This window comes from Leptodactylus fuscus, unplaced genomic scaffold (assembly GCF_031893055.1).
Source record: "Leptodactylus fuscus isolate aLepFus1 unplaced genomic scaffold, aLepFus1.hap2 HAP2_SCAFFOLD_134, whole genome shotgun sequence".
Classification (NCBI taxonomy): Eukaryota; Metazoa; Chordata; class Amphibia; order Anura; family Leptodactylidae; genus Leptodactylus; species Leptodactylus fuscus.
The window spans coordinates 82,672-107,650 of NW_027440156.1; the positions used below are offsets into that span (position 1 = coordinate 82,672).

Here is a 24,979-nt window from a genome sequence, read left to right on the forward strand (position 1 = left end):
CCTGGAGCAGAAGGGCAAAGAGATTATATTCAGAAGCCAAGTGAAACACATAGAGGAGAACGAGACCTGCTCCAGGTACTTTTTTAAGAAAATCAACAACAAAAAAGCAGCTATAGACAACATAGATGGGGTGACGGAAGTGCAGGGTCTTTTAGACAAAGTCCACGCCTTTTATTCTGAGCTTTTTAACACAAAGCCTGTGGATCGTCATTTTTTAGAAGACTCGCTGAAGGAGATAAAGTCTGTTTTAACCCCTGTTTCCCAGCAATTTTTATTACAGATACCAAGGGAGCAGGAGATTTTAGAAACAGTCAAAAGTTTTAAGGCAGGTAAGGTGCCAGGGCCCGATGGTATACCTATAGAGTTTTATTCAAAATTCTATAACATTTTAAAAGAAGATCTTTTAAGCCTTTTTAAAGAAGTTTTTAACACTAAGATGCTCCCTAAGTCCTGGCGGAAGGGTGAGGTCTCCCTGTTATACAAAAAGGGAGACCGGGCCGATTTAAAAAACTGGAGGCCAATCACCCTTCTCAACGTCGATTATAAGATAATGGCCAAAATATGTGCGAACCGCCTAAAGACGGTGATCCCACAGATCATCCACTCAAACCAGGTCTGTGGGGTGCCAGGCAGGAGCATATGGGATACCCTGAACCTGATTAAAGATATTATAGCACACACGAAAGAACGGAAAAGTAAACTTGCACTTTTAAATATTGATTTTGAAAAAGCGTTTGACAGGGTATCCCATTTTTATCTTTTTAAGGTTTTAGATCGAATGGGTATACCAGAGGGCTTTTTACTGTCTTTAAAAGCTTTTTATCATAATTGTAGCAGTCAGATTTTAGTCAACGGTTTTAAGACACGGGACGTGTTTTTAAAGTCGGGGGTCAAGCAGGGGTGTCCCTTGTCCCCACTGCTCTTCATATGCGCCCTAGAGCCTCTCCTATGTGCCATACGTAATGACAAGGTGGTCCGCGGTGTACCCCTGCCCGGAGGAGGAGGGGTCGAGGCTAGAGCAGTGGGGTACATGGATGACGTCACGATTTTATGCCGGGACGCCCCTGCCCTACAGAGAGCTTTTAGACATCTTGACTTTTATTGCCTTGCCTCCGGTTTTAAAGTGAATTACAGCAAATGCAGCATTTTAAATGTGGGGGGCATGGTTTTTACGGATATTCCTGTGCCCGTGTCTGACTCTGCTACTATTTTAGGTGTCTCCTTCAGCGAGGATCTTAGTGGTGCTTCTAACTGGGACATGGTGGCTGAGAAGGTAAACAGGAAAATTTTAATGTGGAATATGAGACAGCTAACAATGGAGGGTAAGGTACTGATTTTAAAAATGGTGATCCTTCCCATATTTTTATACTTAAGTTTAGTTTTCCCTCCCCCAGCAGTTTTATTAAAAAGGATCACCAAATCCTGTTTTACCTTCTTCTGGAGTTCCAGAGCAGAAAAGCTGAAAAGAGAGTTGGTGGTAAGATCTAAGCCAAAAGGGGGGAAAGATTTCCCTGACATACAAAGATTCCTTTTAATTAAATATTTCTGTTACGTTTTTAATGGGCTTTTTAAAAATCATTTTTGGTCCTATTTTATTAGATATAACGTGGGTTCTTTTATGAGGAAGCACGGGTGGTTCCAAACTGTTCTTAATTCACCCTACGCTTTTAATCTTCCCTCACATTATGCCATTTTAGAAACCGTTATTAATCTTTTTAATCTACGACCTAGAAGCACCACAGAATTAAAACAGAGCGGAAAACTTATAAAGGTTTTAAGAGAGGGAGAAACCCTAATACCCGTTGGGAGGTTTAGTGAAGTGCAAGTGAAACAAATATGGAAAATGACTAACTGTTCCCCTCTTTTTAATCAGCAGATGGACCTGGCCTGGAGCTGCGTGCATGAGTGTCTTCCGTGTCGGGCCTTCCAACACAGGAGAGGATACGCAACAACCGCTGTCTGCCCGAGGGAGGGCTGCCAGGCTGACGAAACTGTATTACATCTGATGTGGGACTGCGTCTTTGCCCAAGAGATATGGAAAAAAATACTCCCTCTACTGACTAAAATGGCAGACATCAAGGACTTATCCTCTCAAATGATTTTATATGGACTTTTTAACTGCACGTCACAAGGAAAGAAGGTCACGGCATGGAAGACTATGAACTGTGTGAAAGCCGCGCTCTGGAAGGCCAGGAACATCTTGCTTTTTAAGAAAGATGTTTTATCCACTGCTGATGTTTTACGCTTGTGTTTTAGTGAAATGTTTTTATACTATTTAATTGATAAAAAAAGGAATTCCCCCCTAATAAAACAGTGGTATGTCAGGGAATGGAACTCCAGTATATAAGCCACCATGTACCCTTTTATGTTTTTATGACTGATTTGTCAAATGATTTTATGTATAATGAAAGTTGAATTTTAATTTGTATGTATGCAAATTTTTGAATAAAAATGCTACCTTCGTGGTAGACTTCAACTTAAAAAAAAATCTGTTCTTATCAGTTTAATATCTGATACGTCCCCTATCTGGGGACCATATATTAAATGGATTTTTGGAACAGGGAGATGGAAATAGAGCTTGCTCTGTCCACTCCACGCATTGACCTGGTATTGCAGTATCTCCAGGACCGGTGCACCCCTCTTAATTTGGTTGAAAAATAGAAAAAGAATTTCTTTTTTCCTTCTGCTGCTTGCTTGCTGGCATTTCAATGTCTTGCAACAAATCAGAAGAATTAGATGAGAAATCCTATTTGTATTTCCGAATTTTATTTATTTTTTTTGGTTCAATAATTTTGTGTCACCCCTTCTACCTCTTAGATTGTCAGCTCTTGCGAGCAGGGCCCTCAGTTTCTGCATTGTGTGAAATGACTAGTTTTGTAATGTATATTGTTGTCTGTAAATTAACCTGACAAATTGTACAGCGCTGCGGAATGTGTTGGCGCTATATAAATATGATGTATTGTTATCATTGTAATTTTTGGTAATTGTTTTTTCTTTTGTCCAAATTTATTTATTTTCATTTTGGTTTCTTCATTTTGTTTCAGATTTTCCTGCTGACTTGAAAACTTTTTTTCCGTGGAAGAGAATGGAGTATTAAAATTTCTGAGGCAAGCAAGAGAAATTGCTTTGCACTTGTACCTGGATTTTGCACAACTTGATGCTACTGCTACTGCTATTACTGCTGCTGTTGTTGTCGTCCTCCTCCTCTTCTTCTTATTTCGCAGTGCTTGTTGCCCTCTTGTGGCTGCCTGCTTGCTCCGGAGACAGACTGACATGCAGGCAGGGTTTATGCAGATTTGCAGCAAGCGCTGTGCATCGCTGAGTGACAGTAGTGGCAACTGGATTTGATCTGTTTCGCTGTACAAGAGGAACATTCTTCGTACGGTTTCGGAAATTTTCTCTGTCTAGCATTTTTTGGACTTGCTTTGATGACGACAAAAATGTACCAAGCAGACAGCGATGTGCTGAGAAGTGTAGAGGTGGGGCCGTGGGCCCTACTGTGATGCCAAACGCATTGGCTATCACCCTGTTCACCTTTTGGTGCAGACCTCACACACCATGACAGATCGGTACACTATCCACAGCCAGCTGGAGCACCTCCAGTCCAAATATATTGGCACTGGTCACGCAGATACCACCAAGTGGGAATGGCTGGTGAATCAGCACCGAGACTCCTACTGCTCTTACATGGGCCACTTTGACCTGCTGAACTACTTTGCTGTAGCTGAGAACGAGAGCAAGGCCCGTGTGCGCTTCAATTTGATGGAGAAGATGCTCCAGCCGTGCGGGCCTCCGGTGGACAAACCTGACGAGTCTTAGAGCCAGAGCCATCCTTCTTCTTCTTCTCCCTGCTTGCTTTCCTATTCCCCCCACTCACTCTCTTCTTGTGGGGGCCCCAATTTTGTGATGTAATGTATTCCTTTTCTATTTTTTGGGAATTAAACCGTAGAAGCTGTGTTTCGAGGAAAAGCAAACAAACTCTTCGTGAAGTACGTTTTAGTGGGTGTGGTCTAATGCAGAGGCGGGCCTGATGCAGATTTGCCTGCTGCGAAGGCAGTGCACTGCCGAGTCCTTGCCGCCAAAGTTCTACTATCACCTGTGGTCACTTTCCTGTAGTGATTAACCATTGATTGGCTGACTGTGGTAATGCTGTGCACCTGTGTTTCTTGCCTGGGTGTGAGAGTTGCTGACCAGGTTGCTAGCTGTTCTTCCTTCTCCTTTGGCAGTGCACGTTGCTTCCGGGGGGCGCCGCTCGGGTGCGTCCAATTTTTGGGTTATCGCTTCTCGGCCTTTTGGCTAAGATCAAGTGTAGTCCTGGTGCTGTTTAGTGTATCAGGGCTGCCAAAGATCTTAGCCGGAGGTGCCCCGGGTACCCTCTACTCTGCCTGGTAGGGAAGGTCAGGTTCATAGCCTGGCTGGAACTACCTGCTGCTATTGGGTTTGAGGCTTAGTCCCGGGGCAACGAGGAGCGATCACCTGGAGAATCTACTGAGGCTCGCAGGTTCTGAGCTAAATACCGCTTGACTAATACGGTTTTTCTTGTCTTTTGACATGGAGCTGAGAAGGAAGAAGTTCTGCCTGAGGTTCTTCCTTAAGAAAGATGCCGCTAAAGCCGATGACTGGTCGGAGATGTCGGTGGTGAGGATTCTGGAGGATTGCCTGATGGTGCGGAAAGAGGACGTCCTGGCCATGCAATGGAACGCCACCAAGAGGTCTTGCGATGTCACCTTCACTTCGGAGCAACTGTGTTCGGAGGCCTTCCTCAGATGGTACGGGGGCGGGACCACTGGAGTCAGGGACCGAGTGAGCTGCTTGACTTCCTTGCACGGTGGCTGGAAATCGCTGGTCGTTTCAATGGATGATCCTTTTGTGGATGCAGCGGGCATTATGGATTATATGAGACTTTATGTGCCTATGTGCAGGTTCAAAAAGGACTTATTGAACCAAGCCGGATATTGGACTGGCAAAAGACGTTTTTCAGTTTGGATAGAGGAAAAGGACATGGACATATTTAATGGAGCAATCCAGTTTGGCGGTAAGACTGGTTTTGCCTTTTGGGAGGACTTTAAGGGGAAATCCCCTAAGAAAAAGGAGAAAGAGACTGTGTTGCCGGAGGAGGAAAATTTCCTGGACAAGACAGAGACTGAGAGTGTCTTTTCGGAGACTGTTATTTCTGATATTTCTTTTGCAGATTTAACTCCTGTTCGTGATGGTTTGCAGGAGCCTGGTAATCAAAAATGTAAAAAAATGATGATATGTATGGAACAAGTAAAAGAATGTGAATTGATATTGGAAGAGGTGGTAGAGAAGGAATTAATTGTAGAAAATGTAAAAGTGACTGAGAGTAAGGTTCTGAAGGTGGGAACAAAGGAAAAGATGTTAGTTAATGTTAAAGACTTTAAAAATAGTAAAGAGGGAGGGGATTATGTAAGAGGGAGGTTTCCTGAAATAAAAGAATCAATAGGTAACTATGAGGATTTTATAAGGGAATTAAAGGAAGTATTCCTTAAAGATAAGGAAGAGTTTATCAAAAGATATATTTTTCTTGATTTTTTGAAACAGTATTTTTTGGGGGTAGATTTGCAAGACTGGGCACAGGGAGCGGTGGAGGCCTTGGTCATGTTTGCAGTAGTGAATGGTTATTTGAGAGATAAGGGATAAAAACTGGGAAATAAAGGAATAGAGATGAGAAATGTAAATTAAGGTGGATAAGGTTATTCTATGTGATGTATTTGTATGTCTTGTGTTTATGTGTGTAAACTAAGTTGGAAATACTGATGATGATGCGTGTTTTTGTAATTTTGTATAAAAAGAAAGTTGAAGATATGTGTATTGTTTATATGTATTGTAAATATTTTGTTTAATAAAATGCTACCCATTGTGGTAGACTTCAACTTAAAAAAAAAAAAAATCTGTTCTTATCAGTTTAATATCTGATACGTCCCCTATCTGGGGACCATATATTAAATGGATTTTTGGAACAGGGAGATGGAAATAGAGCTTGCTCTGTCCACTCCACGCATTGACCTGGTATTGCAGTATCTCCAGGACCGGTGCACCCCTCTTAATTTGGTTGAAAAATAGAAAAAGAATTTCTTTTTTCCTTCTGCTGCTTGCTTGCTGGCATTTCAATGTCTTGCAACAAATCAGAAGAATTAGATGAGAAATCCTATTTGTATTTCCGAATTTTATTTATTTTTTTTGGTTCAATAATTTTGTGTCACCCCTTCTACCTCTTAGATTGTCAGCTCTTGCGAGCAGGGCCCTCAGTTTCTGCATTGTGTGAAATGACTAGTTTTGTAATGTATATTGTTGTCTGTAAATTAACCTGACAAATTGTACAGCGCTGCGGAATGTGTTGGCGCTATATAAATATGATGTATTGTTATCATTGTAATTTTTGGTAATTGTTTTTTCTTTTGTCCAAATTTATTTATTTTCATTTTGGTTTCTTCATTTTGTTTCAGATTTTCCTGCTGACTTGAAAACTTTTTTTCCGTGGAAGAGAATGGAGTATTAAAATTTCTGAGGCAAGCAAGAGAAATTGCTTTGCACTTGTACCTGGATTTTGCACAACTTGATGCTACTGCTACTGCTATTACTGCTGCTGTTGTTGTCGTCCTCCTCCTCTTCTTCTTATTTCGCAGTGCTTGTTGCCCTCTTGTGGCTGCCTGCTTGCTCCGGAGACAGACTGACATGCAGGCAGGGTTTATGCAGATTTGCAGCAAGCGCTGTGCATCGCTGAGTGACAGTAGTGGCAACTGGATTTGATCTGTTTCGCTGTACAAGAGGAACATTCTTCGTACGGTTTCGGAAATTTTCTCTGTCTAGCATTTTTTGGACTTGCTTTGATGACGACAAAAATGTACCAAGCAGACAGCGATGTGCTGAGAAGTGTAGAGGTGGGGCCGTGGGCCCTACTGTGATGCCAAACGCATTGGCTATCACCCTGTTCACCTTTTGGTGCAGACCTCACACACCATGACAGATCGGTACACTATCCACAGCCAGCTGGAGCACCTCCAGTCCAAATATATTGGCACTGGTCACGCAGATACCACCAAGTGGGAATGGCTGGTGAATCAGCACCGAGACTCCTACTGCTCTTACATGGGCCACTTTGACCTGCTGAACTACTTTGCTGTAGCTGAGAACGAGAGCAAGGCCCGTGTGCGCTTCAATTTGATGGAGAAGATGCTCCAGCCGTGCGGGCCTCCGGTGGACAAACCTGACGAGTCTTAGAGCCAGAGCCATCCTTCTTCTTCTTCTCCCTGCTTGCTTTCCTATTCCCCCCACTCACTCTCTTCTTGTGGGGGCCCCAATTTTGTGATGTAATGTATTCCTTTTCTATTTTTTGGGAATTAAACCGTAGAAGCTGTGTTTCGAGGAAAAGCAAACAAACTCTTCGTGAAGTACGTTTTAGTGGGTGTGGTCTAATGCAGAGGCGGGCCTGATGCAGATTTGCCTGCTGCGAAGGCAGTGCACTGCCGAGTCCTTGCCGCCAAAGTTCTACTATCACCTGTGGTCACTTTCCTGTAGTGATTAACCATTGATTGGCTGACTGTGGTAATGCTGTGCACCTGTGTTTCTTGCCTGGGTGTGAGAGTTGCTGACCAGGTTGCTAGCTGTTCTTCCTTCTCCTTTGGCAGTGCACGTTGCTTCCGGGGGGCGCCGCTCGGGTGCGTCCAATTTTTGGGTTATCGCTTCTCGGCCTTTTGGCTAAGATCAAGTGTAGTATCTGTTCTTATCAGTTTAATATCTGATACGTCCCCTATCTGGGGACCATATATTAAATGGATTTTTGGAACAGGGAGATGGAAATAGAGCTTGCTCTGTCCACTCCACGCATTGACCTGGTATTGCAGTATCTCCAGGACCGGTGCACCCCTCTTAATTTGGTTGAAAAATAGAAAAAGAATTTCTTTTTTCCTTCTGCTGCTTGCTTGCTGGCATTTCAATGTCTTGCAACAAATCAGAAGAATTAGATGAGAAATCCTATTTGTATTTCCGAATTTTATTTATTTTTTTTGGTTCAATAATTTTGTGTCACCCCTTCTACCTCTTAGATTGTCAGCTCTTGCGAGCAGGGCCCTCAGTTTCTGCATTGTGTGAAATGACTAGTTTTGTAATGTATATTGTTGTCTGTAAATTAACCTGACAAATTGTACAGCGCTGCGGAATGTGTTGGCGCTATATAAATATGATGTATTGTTATCATTGTAATTTTTGGTAATTGTTTTTTCTTTTGTCCAAATTTATTTATTTTCATTTTGGTTTCTTCATTTTGTTTCAGATTTTCCTGCTGACTTGAAAACTTTTTTTCCGTGGAAGAGAATGGAGTATTAAAATTTCTGAGGCAAGCAAGAGAAATTGCTTTGCACTTGTACCTGGATTTTGCACAACTTGATGCTACTGCTACTGCTATTACTGCTGCTGTTGTTGTCGTCCTCCTCCTCTTCTTCTTATTTCGCAGTGCTTGTTGCCCTCTTGTGGCTGCCTGCTTGCTCCGGAGACAGACTGACATGCAGGCAGGGTTTATGCAGATTTGCAGCAAGCGCTGTGCATCGCTGAGTGACAGTAGTGGCAACTGGATTTGATCTGTTTCGCTGTACAAGAGGAACATTCTTCGTACGGTTTCGGAAATTTTCTCTGTCTAGCATTTTTTGGACTTGCTTTGATGACGACAAAAATGTACCAAGCAGACAGCGATGTGCTGAGAAGTGTAGAGGTGGGGCCGTGGGCCCTACTGTGATGCCAAACGCATTGGCTATCACCCTGTTCACCTTTTGGTGCAGACCTCACACACCATGACAGATCGGTACACTATCCACAGCCAGCTGGAGCACCTCCAGTCCAAATATATTGGCACTGGTCACGCAGATACCACCAAGTGGGAATGGCTGGTGAATCAGCACCGAGACTCCTACTGCTCTTACATGGGCCACTTTGACCTGCTGAACTACTTTGCTGTAGCTGAGAACGAGAGCAAGGCCCGTGTGCGCTTCAATTTGATGGAGAAGATGCTCCAGCCGTGCGGGCCTCCGGTGGACAAACCTGACGAGTCTTAGAGCCAGAGCCATCCTTCTTCTTCTTCTCCCTGCTTGCTTTCCTATTCCCCCCACTCACTCTCTTCTTGTGGGGGCCCCAATTTTGTGATGTAATGTATTCCTTTTCTATTTTTTGGGAATTAAACCGTAGAAGCTGTGTTTCGAGGAAAAGCAAACAAACTCTTCGTGAAGTACGTTTTAGTGGGTGTGGTCTAATGCAGAGGCGGGCCTGATGCAGATTTGCCTGCTGCGAAGGCAGTGCACTGCCGAGTCCTTGCCGCCAAAGTTCTACTATCACCTGTGGTCACTTTCCTGTAGTGATTAACCATTGATTGGCTGACTGTGGTAATGCTGTGCACCTGTGTTTCTTGCCTGGGTGTGAGAGTTGCTGACCAGGTTGCTAGCTGTTCTTCCTTCTCCTTTGGCAGTGCACGTTGCTTCCGGGGGGCGCCGCTCGGGTGCGTCCAATTTTTGGGTTATCGCTTCTCGGCCTTTTGGCTAAGATCAAGTGTAGTATCTGTTCTTATCAGTTTAATATCTGATACGTCCCCTATCTGGGGACCATATATTAAATGGATTTTTGGAACAGGGAGATGGAAATAGAGCTTGCTCTGTCCACTCCACGCATTGACCTGGTATTGCAGTATCTCCAGGACCGGTGCACCCCTCTTAATTTGGTTGAAAAATAGAAAAAGAATTTCTTTTTTCCTTCTGCTGCTTGCTTGCTGGCATTTCAATGTCTTGCAACAAATCAGAAGAATTAGATGAGAAATCCTATTTGTATTTCCGAATTTTATTTATTTTTTTTGGTTCAATAATTTTGTGTCACCCCTTCTACCTCTTAGATTGTCAGCTCTTGCGAGCAGGGCCCTCAGTTTCTGCATTGTGTGAAATGACTAGTTTTGTAATGTATATTGTTGTCTGTAAATTAACCTGACAAATTGTACAGCGCTGCGGAATGTGTTGGCGCTATATAAATATGATGTATTGTTATCATTGTAATTTTTGGTAATTGTTTTTTCTTTTGTCCAAATTTATTTATTTTCATTTTGGTTTCTTCATTTTGTTTCAGATTTTCCTGCTGACTTGAAAACTTTTTTTCCGTGGAAGAGAATGGAGTATTAAAATTTCTGAGGCAAGCAAGAGAAATTGCTTTGCACTTGTACCTGGATTTTGCACAACTTGATGCTACTGCTACTGCTATTACTGCTGCTGTTGTTGTCGTCCTCCTCCTCTTCTTCTTATTTCGCAGTGCTTGTTGCCCTCTTGTGGCTGCCTGCTTGCTCCGGAGACAGACTGACATGCAGGCAGGGTTTATGCAGATTTGCAGCAAGCGCTGTGCATCGCTGAGTGACAGTAGTGGCAACTGGATTTGATCTGTTTCGCTGTACAAGAGGAACATTCTTCGTACGGTTTCGGAAATTTTCTCTGTCTAGCATTTTTTGGACTTGCTTTGATGACGACAAAAATGTACCAAGCAGACAGCGATGTGCTGAGAAGTGTAGAGGTGGGGCCGTGGGCCCTACTGTGATGCCAAACGCATTGGCTATCACCCTGTTCACCTTTTGGTGCAGACCTCACACACCATGACAGATCGGTACACTATCCACAGCCAGCTGGAGCACCTCCAGTCCAAATATATTGGCACTGGTCACGCAGATACCACCAAGTGGGAATGGCTGGTGAATCAGCACCGAGACTCCTACTGCTCTTACATGGGCCACTTTGACCTGCTGAACTACTTTGCTGTAGCTGAGAACGAGAGCAAGGCCCGTGTGCGCTTCAATTTGATGGAGAAGATGCTCCAGCCGTGCGGGCCTCCGGTGGACAAACCTGACGAGTCTTAGAGCCAGAGCCATCCTTCTTCTTCTTCTCCCTGCTTGCTTTCCTATTCCCCCCCCCCACTCACTCACTCACTCACTCACTCACTCACTCACTCACTCACTCACTCTCTTCTTGTGGGGGCCCCAATTTTGTGATGTAATGTATTCCTTTTCTATTTTTTGGGAATGAAACCGTAGAAGCTGTGTTTGGAGGAAAAGCAAACCAACTCCTCGTGAAGTACGTTTTAGTGGGTGTGGTCTAATGGAGAGGCGGGCCTGATGCAGATTTGCCTGCTGCGAAGGCAGTGCACTGCCGAGTCCTTGCCGCCAAAGTTCTACTATCACCTGTGGTCACTTTCCTGTAGTGATTAACCATTGATTGGCTGACTGTGGTAATGCTGTGCACCTGTGTTTCTTGCCTGGGTGTGAGAGTTGCTGACCAGGTTGCTAGCTGTTCTTCCTTCTCCTTTGGCAGTGCACGTTGCTTCCGGGGGGCGCCGCTCGGGTGCGTCCAATTTTTGGGTTATCGCTTCTCGGCCTTTTGGCTAAGATCAAGTGTAGTATCTGTTCTTATCAGAATTTATTCTGATTCCAGAGAAACCTTGTATCCCACCAGTTCGGGGCCGAGAACGCGAGCCCCTTGTCTACGAGTGATAGAACACTTCGGACGACGAGGAGCAAGAGAGAGCAGCTGAAGAAGCAACTGAGCTAGAACACTGCTGGAGAAGAAGACGACGAAGAGGACGAAGATGGCGACTTCAGGGGACGTCGTGGCAACCACCGCTGCTGCTCCTCAAGAAGACGTCGGACGGAAGACGGCAACCGGAGACGCCAGCCCTGAAGCTCTCCCCGGGCCTGGTGTACCCGGTCTGCGGAAACAGGGACCTCCTTCACTGGAGCCCTGGATGAAGCAGACCGTGGTGCTCAAGCTTAGGGAGGTGGACGGGAGGCTCCCGGACCTGAGCGAGGAGGTCTTCTGCCGGACCATGCTGGCAGACCAGGGCTTCTCCCCCTGCCAGACCCTCAGCGTCCAGAGCTTTGTGACGGGCTTATTCTACGTCACCTTTGCAAGTATGGAGATCTGCCGCCGGTACTGGGAGGCGGTCAAGTCAGCGGCACCGGGCTCCCCCTTCAAGGCCTTCCTGGGCAGCTGCCCTGTCCAGATGGATGAGAGGAGGGTGACGGTGACGATGAGGAACCCGCACACCCCACCCGGAGACATCGCCCGGTTCCTGGCTCGTTTTTGCACAGTGCTGCGGGATCCCACTCGCATCCTGAACAAGACGGGCTACTGGACTGGGAAATGGTCGGTGGTCGTCAAACTGCGAAGGGACGGCGAGGTAAGGCATCTCCCTCAAACATTTTCCTTAGGTAACAGCAGTGGTCTCATCTGGTACCCCGACCTACCGAAGGCCTGCCGGCGCTGCGGAAAGGAGGGCCACCAGGTAAAAGACTGCAAAGCTGACGCCTGCAGGATGTGTCGAGTGGAGGGCCACGCCACAAAGGACTGCCCCACGGCCAAGACCTGCAACCTGTGCGGCATGGCGGACCATGTCTACAAGGCTTGCAAGATGCGCACCCGATCCTGGGCTTCCGTGGCCAAGGAACCCCCCTCCACCGTGGTTTCTGCCGGGGCCAAGGCGGGACCGGCGAAGGCCTCAAAAGCCCCAGCCGGAAACGCCAAGGCCCCAGCGGCTCGGGCCGGTCCCTCCGGGACCCAGGCTAGAGCCCAGGCGGCCACTAAGGAGAAGAAACCAGGACCGGAGAAGGAGAAGAAAAAGGGAAAGGCCAAGGGTAAGAAATCGGCACCCCTCCCTACCTCCACCCCCACCGAGGTTTCCACCCCTATAGTCTCCACAACCTCGGTGGACACCCCTGTTAACACCCAACCCCCCACCCGCCCTTCCCCCGAGGTAGCACTAACAGTCCTTCCTCCAGCTACCTCGGTATTGTCTATGGAGGAGTTCCCCCCCCTCCCTTGTCGATCTCTTGTCTCCTCAGAGCCGCCCAAGCAGCCCAAGAAGAGGAAGGACAGGGAGGACTCAGATGACGACTCTTCCAAGAAGATCGCCATAGAGGCCTCAGAGGACGCCATCGAGGTGGACGTCCAGAGAGATCCTATCCCTGAGGTCACCGAACTGGAGAAGAGGGTCGACGAGCTGGTGGACGACTCCGCCACGGAGATGGACCCAGACATCGTCGCCGTCTTAGAGGGGGAAGGACCTCCCAGCCAGATGGCCCTAGTGATCAAGGATCTGGAGGAAGACATCTACGGAAGCGGCCTCAGCCTCGGGACACCGGAGTTGGGCCCAGACATCGATGATGGGAGCGGTAACTTGCATGTATCGTTCTGATTGTTAACTTAACCCTTTTACCTTTTCACTATGGCAGGAATTAACCTTCTTTCCATCAACGTGCGAAGTGTGAGAGAGAAGAGGAGACGACAGACGACGCTTGCATTTTTTGCTGCTATCCCTAACATTAATGTTATTATGTTGCAGGAGTGTTCCCTTCCTTCTTCCAGGTCATACCATCACCTGTGCAGGGAGTGGAGCCACGGCCCGTCCTACTGGTTTGGTGGGGGCGACTGTAAGTCCGCAGGTATTGCTGTCCTCATTAGGGGGAACGCCTTCACTGTTGAATCCGTCCAGGAGCTCGTCGTTGGCCGTCTTGCGGTCATCGACGGCACCTGGGCGGGCGAGCCTCTCAGGCTCATCAACGTGTACGCTTCCCCCATGAAGGCCGAGCGACTGGAGCTTTTCCAGATCCTGCGCACTCAGCTCGTCACCACCAGAGCAGTGGTATTGGCCGGGGATTTCAACTGCCCTGTCGAAGCGGACGGACGAAGCTCCTCGACATCTGCGAAGCTGGACGTCACGTCAAAGCTACTGATCGAGATGGTGGCCGAAGCCTCTCTTCGGGACGCTGTGGGTTCCATGGGGCCGGCATCAGTTAATTATACCTGGTGCCGCCCGGATGGCTCGCAGCGCTCCAGGATTGACTTTGTGTTCACCTCTCGATCGGTCACCCAGGTAAGGCACTCTATGATCCCCTGCTTCTTCTCTGACCACAGGGGCATTCTCTTCGAGGGTACTCTGGGCCACGGTTTTCCTCCTGGCCCAGGTTCCTGGAAGTTGAACTGCGCACTGCTGGAAAATGAGGGGTCGCTGGCGGAGCTTAGAGATGCGTACTTGTGTTGGCGTAACGACCGCTTCTTTTTCAGGACTGTTTGGGAATGGTGGGAATATGTTAAACTCCAAATCCGTCATTTCTTCCAGGTCAAGGGACGCCAGCAGGCGTCACAGCGCAAGAGGGACCTCAAGGGGATGCAGCGCGAGCTCAACTCACTGATGGACCTCGATCGCTGCGGCTGGGACGTCAGGGACATGCTCGCCGAGGCCAAGAGGGACCTGAAAAGGCACTTCGAGGAGGAGGCCCAGCACGTCATCTTCCGTTCCAAAGTGGAGACACTGGAGAAGGGTGAGAAATGTAACTCGTTCTTTTTCAGGAAACTCCACGCCGGCCACACACCTGTGACAGAGATGAAGGATGAGGACGGCAACATCCGACGGGGGAAGCAGGAAGTGATGGGAGTCGTCCACGACTACTACCGCGACCTCTACTCCCAAAGGCCCATCGATGATGACGCCGCCAAGGAGTTCCTGTCAGGTATCACTAACACCCTTGATCCTGCAGGTGCCGAGGGGCTCGATGACCCTCTGACGGCGGAAGAGGTGCTCTCTGCCGCTAAATCCTTTAGGACCGGAAGGACCCCGGGCAGTGACGGTCTCCCAGCGGAGCTCTACGTAGCGCTGGGCGACCTCATTTGCCCGGACCTGAAGGACCTTTACGAGGAGATGGTGGTGGAGGGTGCCATGCCGCCGTCGCTGAGGGAAGGTCTGGTCACGATCCTGTACAAGCGGAAGGGCGACAGGTGCGAGCTGAAGAATTGGCGACCCATCTCTCTCCTCAACGTGGACTACAAGATCCTGGCCAAGGTGCTGGCGACGAGACTGAAGGTTGTCATCGACAGGATCATCCACCCCGACCAAACCTGCGGCATTCCTGGCCGTAGGATTGCGGACAGCCTAGCCATGGTGAGAGACACATTGCACTACATCGGAGACCGCCGTGCACACGCGGCCCTGGTCAGTCTTGATCAGGAGAAGGCCTTCGATCGTGTCTCTCACGCCTTCATGGCTAAGGCTCTCCGCAGACTCGGTCTGGGTGCGGGGTTCTGTAAGTATGTCGACCTAATGTACTTTGACATTCACAGCTCGGTGATGGTGAACGGCTGGAAGACTGACCCCTTTCCGGTCCTCTCCGGGGTCAGACAAGGCTGCCCTCTTTCACCCCTTCTTTTTGTTTGTGTTATAGAACTCTTCGCGGAGTCTATCCGGCAGAATGCAGGGATTAGAGGGATCACCGCACCGGGACCTGGCAACCACGTGGTCAAGTGCTCGCTGTACATGGACGACGTCACCGTCTTCTGTTCCGACAGATCATCGGTCTCAGCGCTCGTCCAGACCTGCGAGAAGTTCGGCCGGGCTTCGGGGGCAAAAGTCAACTGTGCCAAGTCAGAGGTCATGCTCTTCGGAGACTGGCGTCTGGCTTCATCCTCTCCCCTTCCTTTCACAGTGCAACCGGACTTCATCAAGATCCTGGGAGTCTGGTTCGGAAAGGAGGGAGCGGCCCTGAAGTCCTGGAACGAGCGTTTGGCCAAATGCAACCAGAGGATTGGACTGTGGAGCCTCAGACAGCTTTCGCTGGAAGGGAAGACACTGGTCCTGCGGAATGAGATCCTGCCTGTGCTCCTCTACACCGCGCAGGCCTGGCCACCTCTCAACACCGTGGTTAAAGCCATCTACAGGATCGTCTTCCACTTCATCTGGGGCTCCAAGATGGACAGGGTGAAGCGGGCCGTCATGTACAAGGATCCGTCCAAAGGAGGTAAGGGTGTCCCCGACATCCCCACTCTGTTGAGACTAACCTTTGTTTGTGATTGTGTCCGCAGAACCCTGAGGACTGGAACGGAATCGGCAGGCCGAGCCATGTCCCGCTTGTTCCTGTTACCCCTGTGGCGTCGCCTAGGATGGGACAAGTGGAACAGCTCCGTCCCTTACAACTGGACCGTCCCTTGGCACTACCAAGACGTCACCCGGTTCGTGAGGGAGCACCAGCTGGAGGAGCTCAAGCCTGACCTCTGGAAACCCAAGACCGTCCATAAGCTCATCCGAGCTAAGGACATCATGGAGGAGATCCCAGGGCTGCCGGCTGGAACCGCGGAGGTCGTTTGGAAGAACATCTCTTCGGCCCAGCTGACCAACGGGCACAAGGATATGTCGTGGATGGCCGTGCAGGGAGGTTTGGCGGTGAGGTCGTTCATGCATGCCCGCAACCTGAGCAAGACGCGCTACTGCCCCAGATGTCCCTTCAAAGAGGAGACCACCCACCATCTTTTCTGGGCCTGCCCGTTTGCTCAGGGCCTGTTGGATGCCCTGGAGGATGATTTGCAGGACTCGGTCCCCCGGAACCAGCTTTCTTACCATTCTGTTTTTTATGGACTCTTCCCGGGGACCCACCGAGAGACAGACTGCGAGAAGGCCTGGAGGATCCTCAACTGTTTCAAAGACGCTATCTGGTTCGCCAGAAACCGGCTTGTTCTCAGGAGGGAACAAGTCACCTTTCAGGACTGCTGCAGGCTCATCCACAGCTTGCTGCGGGACTACACCATCCTGGACAGCCTGAGAGGCGAAGACGAAGAAGAAGACTGAGAAGCCTTTTTCTTCGATTGTTTCCTCCATTTTGGGACTTTGCCATTTTTGTCTTTGCATTTGGTATAGTTGCATTGTCAGAGCTCTGAGCCAGTCTTCCCTCTCTCTCCCCCCTCCCTTCCCTCCCCTCCCTCCCCCAAGCTGGCTCGGGTGCTCGGGCAGTGCTATTGTGTTAGTTAGAATAGACATTGTGTTGCTCCCTCGTGTTTGTGTGTTCTTCAATAAAGCTTCGGGCACTGTGTTTACTCCCCTCCCCCCCTCCTCCACATGTCAGATAGCTAGTTGTTGAATGCATGCAGGCTGTGGGGCTAGGAAGTACTGGTATGAGGTAGGACGAGGCAGAGCACTCAGGAGACTTCTTCTGGGTCTCTGCTTCGCCCTGCCCCATTAAGTATGGGAAAAGTATAAAAAAAAAAAAAAAAAAAAAAAAAAAAAAAAAAAAAAAAAATCTGTTCTTATCAGTTTAATATCTGATACGTCCCCTATCTGGGGACCATATATTAAATGGATTTTTGGAACAGGGAGATGGAAATAGAGCTTGCTCTGTCCACTCCACGCATTGACCTGGTATTGCAGTATCTCCAGGACCGGTGCACCCCTCTTAATTTGGTTGAAAAATAGAAAAAGAATTTCTTTTTTCCTTCTGCTGCTTGCTTGCTGGCATTTCAATGTCTTGCAACAAATCAGAAGAATTAGATGAGAAATCCTATTTGTATTTCCGAATTTTATTTATTTTTTTTGGTTCAATAATTTTGTGTCACCCCTTCTACCTCTTAGATTGTCAGCTCTTGCGAGCAGGGCCCTCAGTTTCTGCATTGTGTGAAATGACTAGTTTTGTAATGTATATTGTTGTCTGTAAATTAACCTGACAAATTGTACAGCGCTGCGGAATGTGTTGGCGCTATATAAATATGATGTATTGTTATCATTGTAATTTTTGGTAATTGTTTTTTCTTTTGTCCAAATTTATTTATTTTCATTTTGGTTTCTTCATTTTGTTTCAGATTTTCCTGCTGACTTGAAAACTTTTTTTCCGTGGAAGAGAATGGAGTATTAAAATTTCTGAGGCAAGCAAGAGAAATTGCTTTGCACTTGTACCTGGATTTTGCACAACTTGATGCTACTGCTACTGCTATTACTGCTGCTGTTGTTGTCGTCCTCCTCCTCTTCTTCTTATTTCGCAGTGCTTGTTGCCCTCTTGTGGCTGCCTGCTTGCTCCGGAGACAGACTGACATGCAGGCAGGGTTTATGCAGATTTGCAGCAAGCGCTGTGCATCGCTGAGTGACAGTAGTGGCAACTGGATTTGATCTGTTTCGCTGTACAAGAGGAACATTCTTCGTACGGTTTCGGAAATTTTCTCTGTCTAGCATTTTTTGGACTTGCTTTGATGACGACAAAAATGTACCAAGCAGACAGCGATGTGCTGAGAAGTGTAGAGGTGGGGCCGTGGGCCCTACTGTGATGCCAAACGCATTGGCTATCACCCTGTTCACCTTTTGGTGCAGACCTCACACACCATGACAGATCGGTACACTATCCACAGCCAGCTGGAGCACCTCCAGTCCAAATATATTGGCACTGGTCACGCAGATACCACCAAGTGGGAATGGCTGGTGAATCAGCACCGAGACTCCTACTGCTCTTACATGGGCCACTTTGACCTGCTGAACTACTTTGCTGTAGCTGAGAACGAGAGCAAGGCCCGTGTGCGCTTCAATTTGATGGAGAAGATGCTCCAGCCGTGCGGGCCTCCGGTGGACAAACCTGACGAGTCTTAGAGCCAGAGCCATCCTTCTTCTTCTTCTCCCTGCTTGCTTTCCTATTCCCCCCACTCACTCTCTTCTTGTGGGGGCCCCAATTTTGTGATGTAATGTATTCCTTTTCTATTTTTTGGGAATTAAACCGTAGAAGCTGTGTTTCGAGGAAAAGCAAACAAACTCTTCGTGAAGTACGTTTTAGTGGGTGTGGTCTAATGCAGAGGCGGGCCTGATGCAGATTTGCCTGCTGCGAAGGCAGTGCACTGCCGAGTCCTTGCCGCCAAAGTTCTACTATCACCTGTGGTCACTTTCCTGTAGTGATTAACCATTGATTGGCTGACTGTGGTAATGCTGTGCACCTGTGTTTCTTGCCTGGGTGTGAGAGTTGCTGACCAGGTTGCTAGCTGTTCTTCCTTCTCCTTTGGCAGTGCACGTTGCTTCCGGGGGGCGCCGCTCGGGTGCGTCCAATTTTTGGGTTATCGCTTCTCGGCCTTTTGGCTAAGATCAAGTGTAGTATCTGTTCTTATCAGTTTAATATCTGATACGTCCCCTATCTGGGGACCATATATTAAATGGATTTTTGGAACAGGGAGATGGAAATAGAGCTTGCTCTGTCCACTCCACGCATTGACCTGGTATTGCAGTATCTCCAGGACCGGTGCACCCCTCTTAATTTGGTTGAAAAATAGAAAAAGAATTTCTTTTTTCCTTCTGCTGCTTGCTTGCTGGCATTTCAATGTCTTGCAACAAATCAGAAGAATTAGATGAGAAATCCTATTTGTATTTCCGAATTTTATTTATTTTTTTTGGTTCAATAATTTTGTGTCACCCCTTCTACCTCTTAGATTGTCAGCTCTTGCGAGCAGGGCCCTCAGTTTCTGCATTGTGTGAAATGACTAGTTTTGTAATGTATATTGTTGTCTGTAAATTAACCTGACAAATTGTACAGCGCTGCGGAATGTGTTGGCGCTATATAAATATGATGTATTGTTATCATTGTAATTTTTGGTAATTGTTTTTTCTTTTGTCCAAATTTATTTATTTTCATTTTGGTTTCTTCATTTTGTTTCAGATTTTCCTGCTGACTTGAAAACTTTTTTTCCGTGGAAGAGAATGGAGTATTAAAATTTCTGAGGCAAGCAAGAGAAATTGCTTTGCACTTGTACCTGGATTTTGCACAACTTGATGCTACTGCTACTGCTATTACTGCTGCTGTTGTTGTCGTCCTCCTCCTCTTCTTCTTATTTCGCAGTGCTTGTTGCCCTCTTGTGGCTGCCTGCTTGCTCCGGAGACAGACTGACATGCAGGCAGGGTTTATGCAGATTTGCAGCAAGCGCTGTGCATCGCTGAGTGACAGTAGTGGCAACTGGATTTGATCTGTTTCGCTGTACAAGAGGAACATTCTTCGTACGGTTTCGGAAATTTTCTCTGTCTAGCATTTTTTGGACTTGCTTTGATGACGACAAAAATGTACCAAGCAGACAGCGATGTGCTGAGAAGTGTAGAGGTGGGGCCGTGGGCCCTACTGTGATGCCAAACGCATTGGCTATCACCCTGTTCACCTTTTGGTGCAGACCTCACACACCATGACAGATCGGTACACTATCCACAGCCAGCTGGAGCACCTCCAGTCCAAATATATTGGCACTGGTCACGCAGATACCACCAAGTGGGAATGGCTGGTGAATCAGCACCGAGACTCCTACTGCTCTTACATGGGCCACTTTGACCTGCTGAACTACTTTGCTGTAGCTGAGAACGAGAGCAAGGCCCGTGTGCGCTTCAATTTGATGGAGAAGATGCTCCAGCCGTGCGGGCCTCCGGTGGACAAACCTGACGAGTCTTAGAGCCAGAGCCATCCTTCTTCTTCTTCTCCCTGCTTGCTTTCCTATTCCCCCCACTCACTCTCTTCTTGTGGGGGCCCCAATTTTGTGATGTAATGTATTCCTTTTCTATTTTTTGGGAATTAAACCGTAGAAGCTGTGTTTCGAGGAAAAGCAAACAAACTCTTCGTGAAGTACGTTTTAGTGGGTGTGGTCTAATGCAGAGGCGGGCCTGATGCAGATTTGCCTGCTGCGAAGGCAGTGCACTGCCGAGTCCTTGCCGCCAAAGTTCTACTATCACCTGTGGTCACTTTCCTGTAGTGATTAACCATTGATTGGCTGACTGTGGTAATGCTGTGCACCTGTGTTTCTTGCCTGGGTGTGAGAGTTGCTGACCAGGTTGCTAGCTGTTCTTCCTTCTCCTTTGGCAGTGCACGTTGCTTCCGGGGGGCGCCGCTCGGGTGCGTCCAATTTTTGGGTTATCGCTTCTCGGCCTTTTGGCTAAGATCAAGTGTAGTATCTGTTCTTATCAGTTTAATATCTGATACGTCCCCTATCTGGGGACCATATATTAAATGGATTTTTGGAACAGGGAGATGGAAATAGAGCTTGCTCTGTCCACTCCACGCATTGACCTGGTATTGCAGTATCTCCAGGACCGGTGCACCCCTCTTAATTTGGTTGAAAAATAGAAAAAAAATTTCTTTTTTCCTTCTGCTGCTTGCTGGCATTTCAATGTCTTGCAACAAATCAGAAGAATTGGATGAGAAATCCTATTTGTATTTCCGAATTTTATTTTATTTTTTTTTTGGTTCAATAATTTTGTGTCACCCCTTCTACCTCTTAGATTGTCAGCTCTTGCGAGCAGGGCCCTCAGTTTCTGCATTGTGTGAAATGACTAGTTTTGTAATGTATATTGTTGTCTGTAAATTAACCTGACAAATTGTACAGCGCTGCGGAATGTGTTGGCGCTATATAAATATGATGTATTGTTATCATTGTAATTTTTGGTAATTGTTTTTTCTTTTGTCCAAATTTATTTATTTTCATTTTGGTTTCTTCATTTTGTTTCAGATTTTATAAATATGATGTATTTCTTGCTGGCTAGTGATTGGCTGACTGTGGTGATGCTTGCTGGCTAGTGATTGGCTGACTGAGGTAATGCTGTACACCTGTGTTGCTGAGGAGGTTGCTAGGTAGATCCTCCTTCTCCTCTGACAGAGCAGGTCGCTCTCAGGGGAGCTCCTCAGGTGCGCCCAAGTTTTTGGGATGTACTTGTGTCAGTGGAGGATTTAAACACCCAAAAGGTGTTCAGGTAGTGCTCTACCTGTTTTTGGTGAGGAAAGCATTTATTTTTGTGCTTCGGGCAATTTCTAGAGAGCATGGATCCAAGGAATGCTGGTGCTGGGAGACACACCATTAGGTTCGTGTCAGCAAGAACATGCTATGGAGACACAGTGCTTGTCCACCTCATGGACAAAATTCTTGTGGAATTATGTGGAGTGGACCTAAATAAGGTATTTTGTATCCAGCAATTCGCTGGAAAGAGGACATTTGACGTATCCTTTCATGAGGGGGCTTACTGCCTGCGTATATTTGAAAAACTGAAGCGATATGAAGACCATGAGTATCTGGCAAATATGAGAGTGGAACCGTTTTTCTCCACTCAGGAGAAATTAGTCACAGTTCACATGTACAATCCCTACTGCCCAAAGTCCCTTGTGAGAGCTTTTTTAATGAGATATTGTGACACAGTGAGAATTGGAGCCGATAATAGGAATTGCAGAGGGGTTTATACAGGATTTACTAAATATTGGGTCAAGTTTAAACCAGACAGAGAAGGCATTGGAGGGGTTAAAAACCCTCCAGCCAACTTCTCTCTGGGTGGCAACCATGGCTACCTCTTCTATCAGGGTATGCCTGAATATTGCAGGAACTGCCTGCGCTTCGGTCACACACAGGTTAATTGCGAGAATGAGTCTGCATGTAGAAGCTGTGGTGAATCCGGACACGCTGCTAATGAATGCCCCAATTTGGCCACATGCGACATATGCGGTTCAAGAGACCATATGTGTCGGAAATGTCCTGAGGCAGGATATAGGGCTGAGACTACTAAAATTACCTCAGCAAAGAAAACCTACGCTGAGGTAACTGCAGCCAGAGAAACAGCTGAGCTCAGTGTCAGTGATGACGTTGCCGCGGCGATGGATGCCTTTGAAGCAGGAGACACAGCTGTTGTTGATGAGTCATCAGCAGCTGCAGCAGCTGGTCTGTCTCTCATACAAGATGAGGTCAATTCACTGCCTGTGGTGGCCGGCTGCTCTAAAGACTCTAGCTTACCACCAAGCCAAAATACGGAGGAATTAACCAGCCCAGACTCTGGTACAGTAACCCCCCCACTGGAAGTAGTCAAACCCAAAACAAGAAGTGGAAGCATGTTAAAATTAAAATCAATAAATGAGGACAACAGAGCAATAAAAAGGGCCAAGAAGGACAAAGCTAAAGCAAGGGAACTTGAAATAACAAAAAGTGCCATAACATCGCTGGTGGAGCTGGGGTTCTCAGCCTTTAGCCCTCAGCCCCTGCAAGCCCCAAATTCCCCCATGGGGGTAAGTTACCTGGAAGACGGTCAGGTGGCCCAATTCGAGGAGATCACACGTTTTGCCATTGAACCAGGCGCTGGGAACCCCCGTCCTGGGGTCTCAGGGACTTGATGCTTTAATAGGATTAACCCTTTATTCCTGAAACATAAACAATGGTGTTAAGCTTAAAGATCATATCCCAAAATGTCAGGATGTTTACAGCTTGCCATAGGAGAACTGCCATTCTGGACTATTTGTCATCAAAAAACCCTGACATAGTATGTGTGCAGGAGTGCGGTTTGGGAAGAACACCACCCAAACGTGAATGGGATGGGAAAACATTCTGGAGTTACACAAACACCAATAGGAATGACGGGGTGGGGGTTTTAATTAAGAACCCCAACATTTTGGTTAAAAATGTACATACAATACTTCCTGGTAGATGTTTAATGTTAAACTTAAGTTATATGAGTTGGAGCTTTAAGCTCATTAATATTTACGCACCGGTCTGCAAAAACGAAAGATTAGCACTTTTCGAAAACTTACGGTTTTTTCTGCAGGGTCAAACACCCACGATAGTGTGCGGGGACCTTAATTGTACCATTGAAAAAACACAAAGAGGTAGCACAGTGCAAAATGTTTCAGATGTAACCGGTAACCGTTTCAATTCCATGTTAATGCAGTTTGCCTTACAGGATGTAGGGAAGAAGTATGGATCGCGCAGTACGTACCACGCGGACAGTGGGCGTACAGAGTCCAGAATTGACTATTTTTTTTGTTCGGAAAAAACCATTTCTGTTTATTCTTTTTCACAGGACAGAGTAGCTTTCTCGGACCATGAGTGCCTGACAGCTGAATTCCAGGTTGGCAACGTGGTATTTGGTAAAGGGGTGTGGAGGTTAAACACCCGTCTTTTACGGGACCCGCAGGTCATTAAGAAACTTACAGCAAAATATGCTCTATGGAGGAGGAAGAGGAGTATTTTCCACTCCACCTTAAACTGGTGGATGTGGGTCAAAGCACGAATAGCGGGCTTTTTTAAGAGCGAAGGAAAAAGAATAGCGAAGCAGCGGAGATTAGTTTATTACTCACACTGTAAGAGGTTAAACTTCCTAAAAAAATGTAAGGAGCTTGGTTACAATGTACAAGCTGCCTTGAACAAGGAAAAGTTACTTGTTGATAAATGGTTTCTAAATAAGGGAAAAGAAATCAAATTCAGAGCCAAAGTAAGGTATATGGAATTTGATGAGAAATGCACAAATTTCTTTTTTAAAAAAATGTGTGGAGGGAAAGATGTGATGAATGGAGTGTATAATGTGAATGGTAACTTAGTGCATGGGGAGGGAATGGTGAATGTGGTGCGTGAGTTTTATGCAAAGCTGTATGAAAAGAAGGTGTGTGATTTGGGTGTGAATGACGACTTCTTTGAAGTCGTGGTTAATAGGGTTCCTGAGAGTGAATGTGCAGGTCTGATTGAAGATGTGACTGCTGGTGAGATTGAGGGTGCGGTCAAAAAATTAAGCAGGAACAAAGCTCCTGGCTTAGATGGATTGAGTAATGAATTTTATATGCTGATGTGGGATGTTGTGGGGAAGGATGTTGTGGATGTTATGAAATGTTTGTTTGAGGGACAGCGTATGCCTGATGGTATGAAAAGAGGGTTGGTGAAATTGTTATATAAAAAAGGAGAAAAGGAAAATATTGCCAATTGGAGACCAATAACATTGCTAAACTCAGATTACAAGCTGTTTGCAAAGATCCTAGCAAACAGAATGCGTGATGTAGTGAAGTATGTGGTTATGGAAGAACAAGTGTGTGCAGTACCTGAACGTAGTATGAACGAGAACATAGTTGGTATGAGGGATTTGCTTGGTGATTGTATGGAAAGAGGGAAAGGTATGATTGTTACTGTACTTGATTTTGATAAAGCGTTTGATAGAGTGAGTCATGTTTACTTGTTTAAATTGCTTGAAAGGATGGGCTTCCCAGCCAAATTTGTAAGTTTGTTGTATGGGTTATATGAAAGAGCTGAGAGTTGTGTGGCAGTGAATGGATGGTTAAGCGATGTGTTTGAAGTGAAGTCTGGTGTGCGGCAGGGATGTCCACTGTCGCCAATGATGTTCATCTGCGCGATTGAGCCACTGATGCAAATGCTGAGGAATGATAAAGTCA

At 46.8% G+C, this 24,979-nt stretch overlaps 1 protein-coding gene, 6 non-coding genes and 2 pseudogenes across 7 annotated transcripts; all 9 read left to right on the forward strand.

The window, feature by feature from the left end:
* The first annotated feature begins 2,454 nt into the window (after positions 1–2,454).
* LOC142187131 (U2 spliceosomal RNA) lies at positions 2,455–2,641 on the forward strand. Its single transcript, XR_012712491.1, has one exon. It is a non-coding gene; the product is annotated as a U2 spliceosomal RNA (small nuclear RNA).
* Positions 2,642–5,871: 3,230 nt separating this feature from the next.
* LOC142187143 (U2 spliceosomal RNA) lies at positions 5,872–6,064 on the forward strand. Its single transcript, XR_012712497.1, has one exon. It is a non-coding gene; the product is annotated as a U2 spliceosomal RNA (small nuclear RNA).
* Positions 6,065–7,699: 1,635 nt separating this feature from the next.
* Positions 7,700–7,890, forward strand: LOC142187170 (U2 spliceosomal RNA). Its single transcript, XR_012712513.1, has one exon. It is a non-coding gene; the product is annotated as a U2 spliceosomal RNA (small nuclear RNA).
* Positions 7,891–9,525: 1,635 nt separating this feature from the next.
* On the forward strand, positions 9,526–9,716 carry LOC142187171 (U2 spliceosomal RNA). The gene has a single exon (XR_012712514.1). It is a non-coding gene; the product is annotated as a U2 spliceosomal RNA (small nuclear RNA).
* Positions 9,717–11,395: 1,679 nt separating this feature from the next.
* LOC142187157 (U2 spliceosomal RNA) lies at positions 11,396–11,488 on the forward strand (annotated as a pseudogene).
* A 35-nt stretch (positions 11,489–11,523) lies between these two features.
* On the forward strand, positions 11,524–13,246 carry LOC142187077 (uncharacterized). Its single transcript, XM_075261442.1, has one exon. It carries the CDS (start codon positions 11,620–11,622, stop codon positions 13,222–13,224), a length of 1,605 nt encoding a protein of 534 aa, XP_075117543.1. The 5' UTR covers positions 11,524–11,619; the 3' UTR covers positions 13,225–13,246.
* Positions 13,247–16,998: 3,752 nt separating this feature from the next.
* On the forward strand, positions 16,999–17,245 carry LOC142187149 (U2 spliceosomal RNA; annotated as a pseudogene).
* A 1,635-nt stretch (positions 17,246–18,880) lies between these two features.
* LOC142187172 (U2 spliceosomal RNA) lies at positions 18,881–19,071 on the forward strand. The gene has a single exon (XR_012712515.1). It is a non-coding gene; the product is annotated as a U2 spliceosomal RNA (small nuclear RNA).
* Positions 19,072–20,706: 1,635 nt separating this feature from the next.
* LOC142187174 (U2 spliceosomal RNA) lies at positions 20,707–20,897 on the forward strand. Its single transcript, XR_012712517.1, has one exon. It is a non-coding gene; the product is annotated as a U2 spliceosomal RNA (small nuclear RNA).
* Positions 20,898–24,979: the final 4,082 nt, after the last annotated feature.

Bases quoted from the DNA above. Each gene is read 5' to 3' on its own strand.
- LOC142187077 (XM_075261442.1), top strand. From the start codon at position 11,620: ATGGCGACTTCAGGGGACGTCGTGGCAACCACCGCTGCTGCTCCTCAA.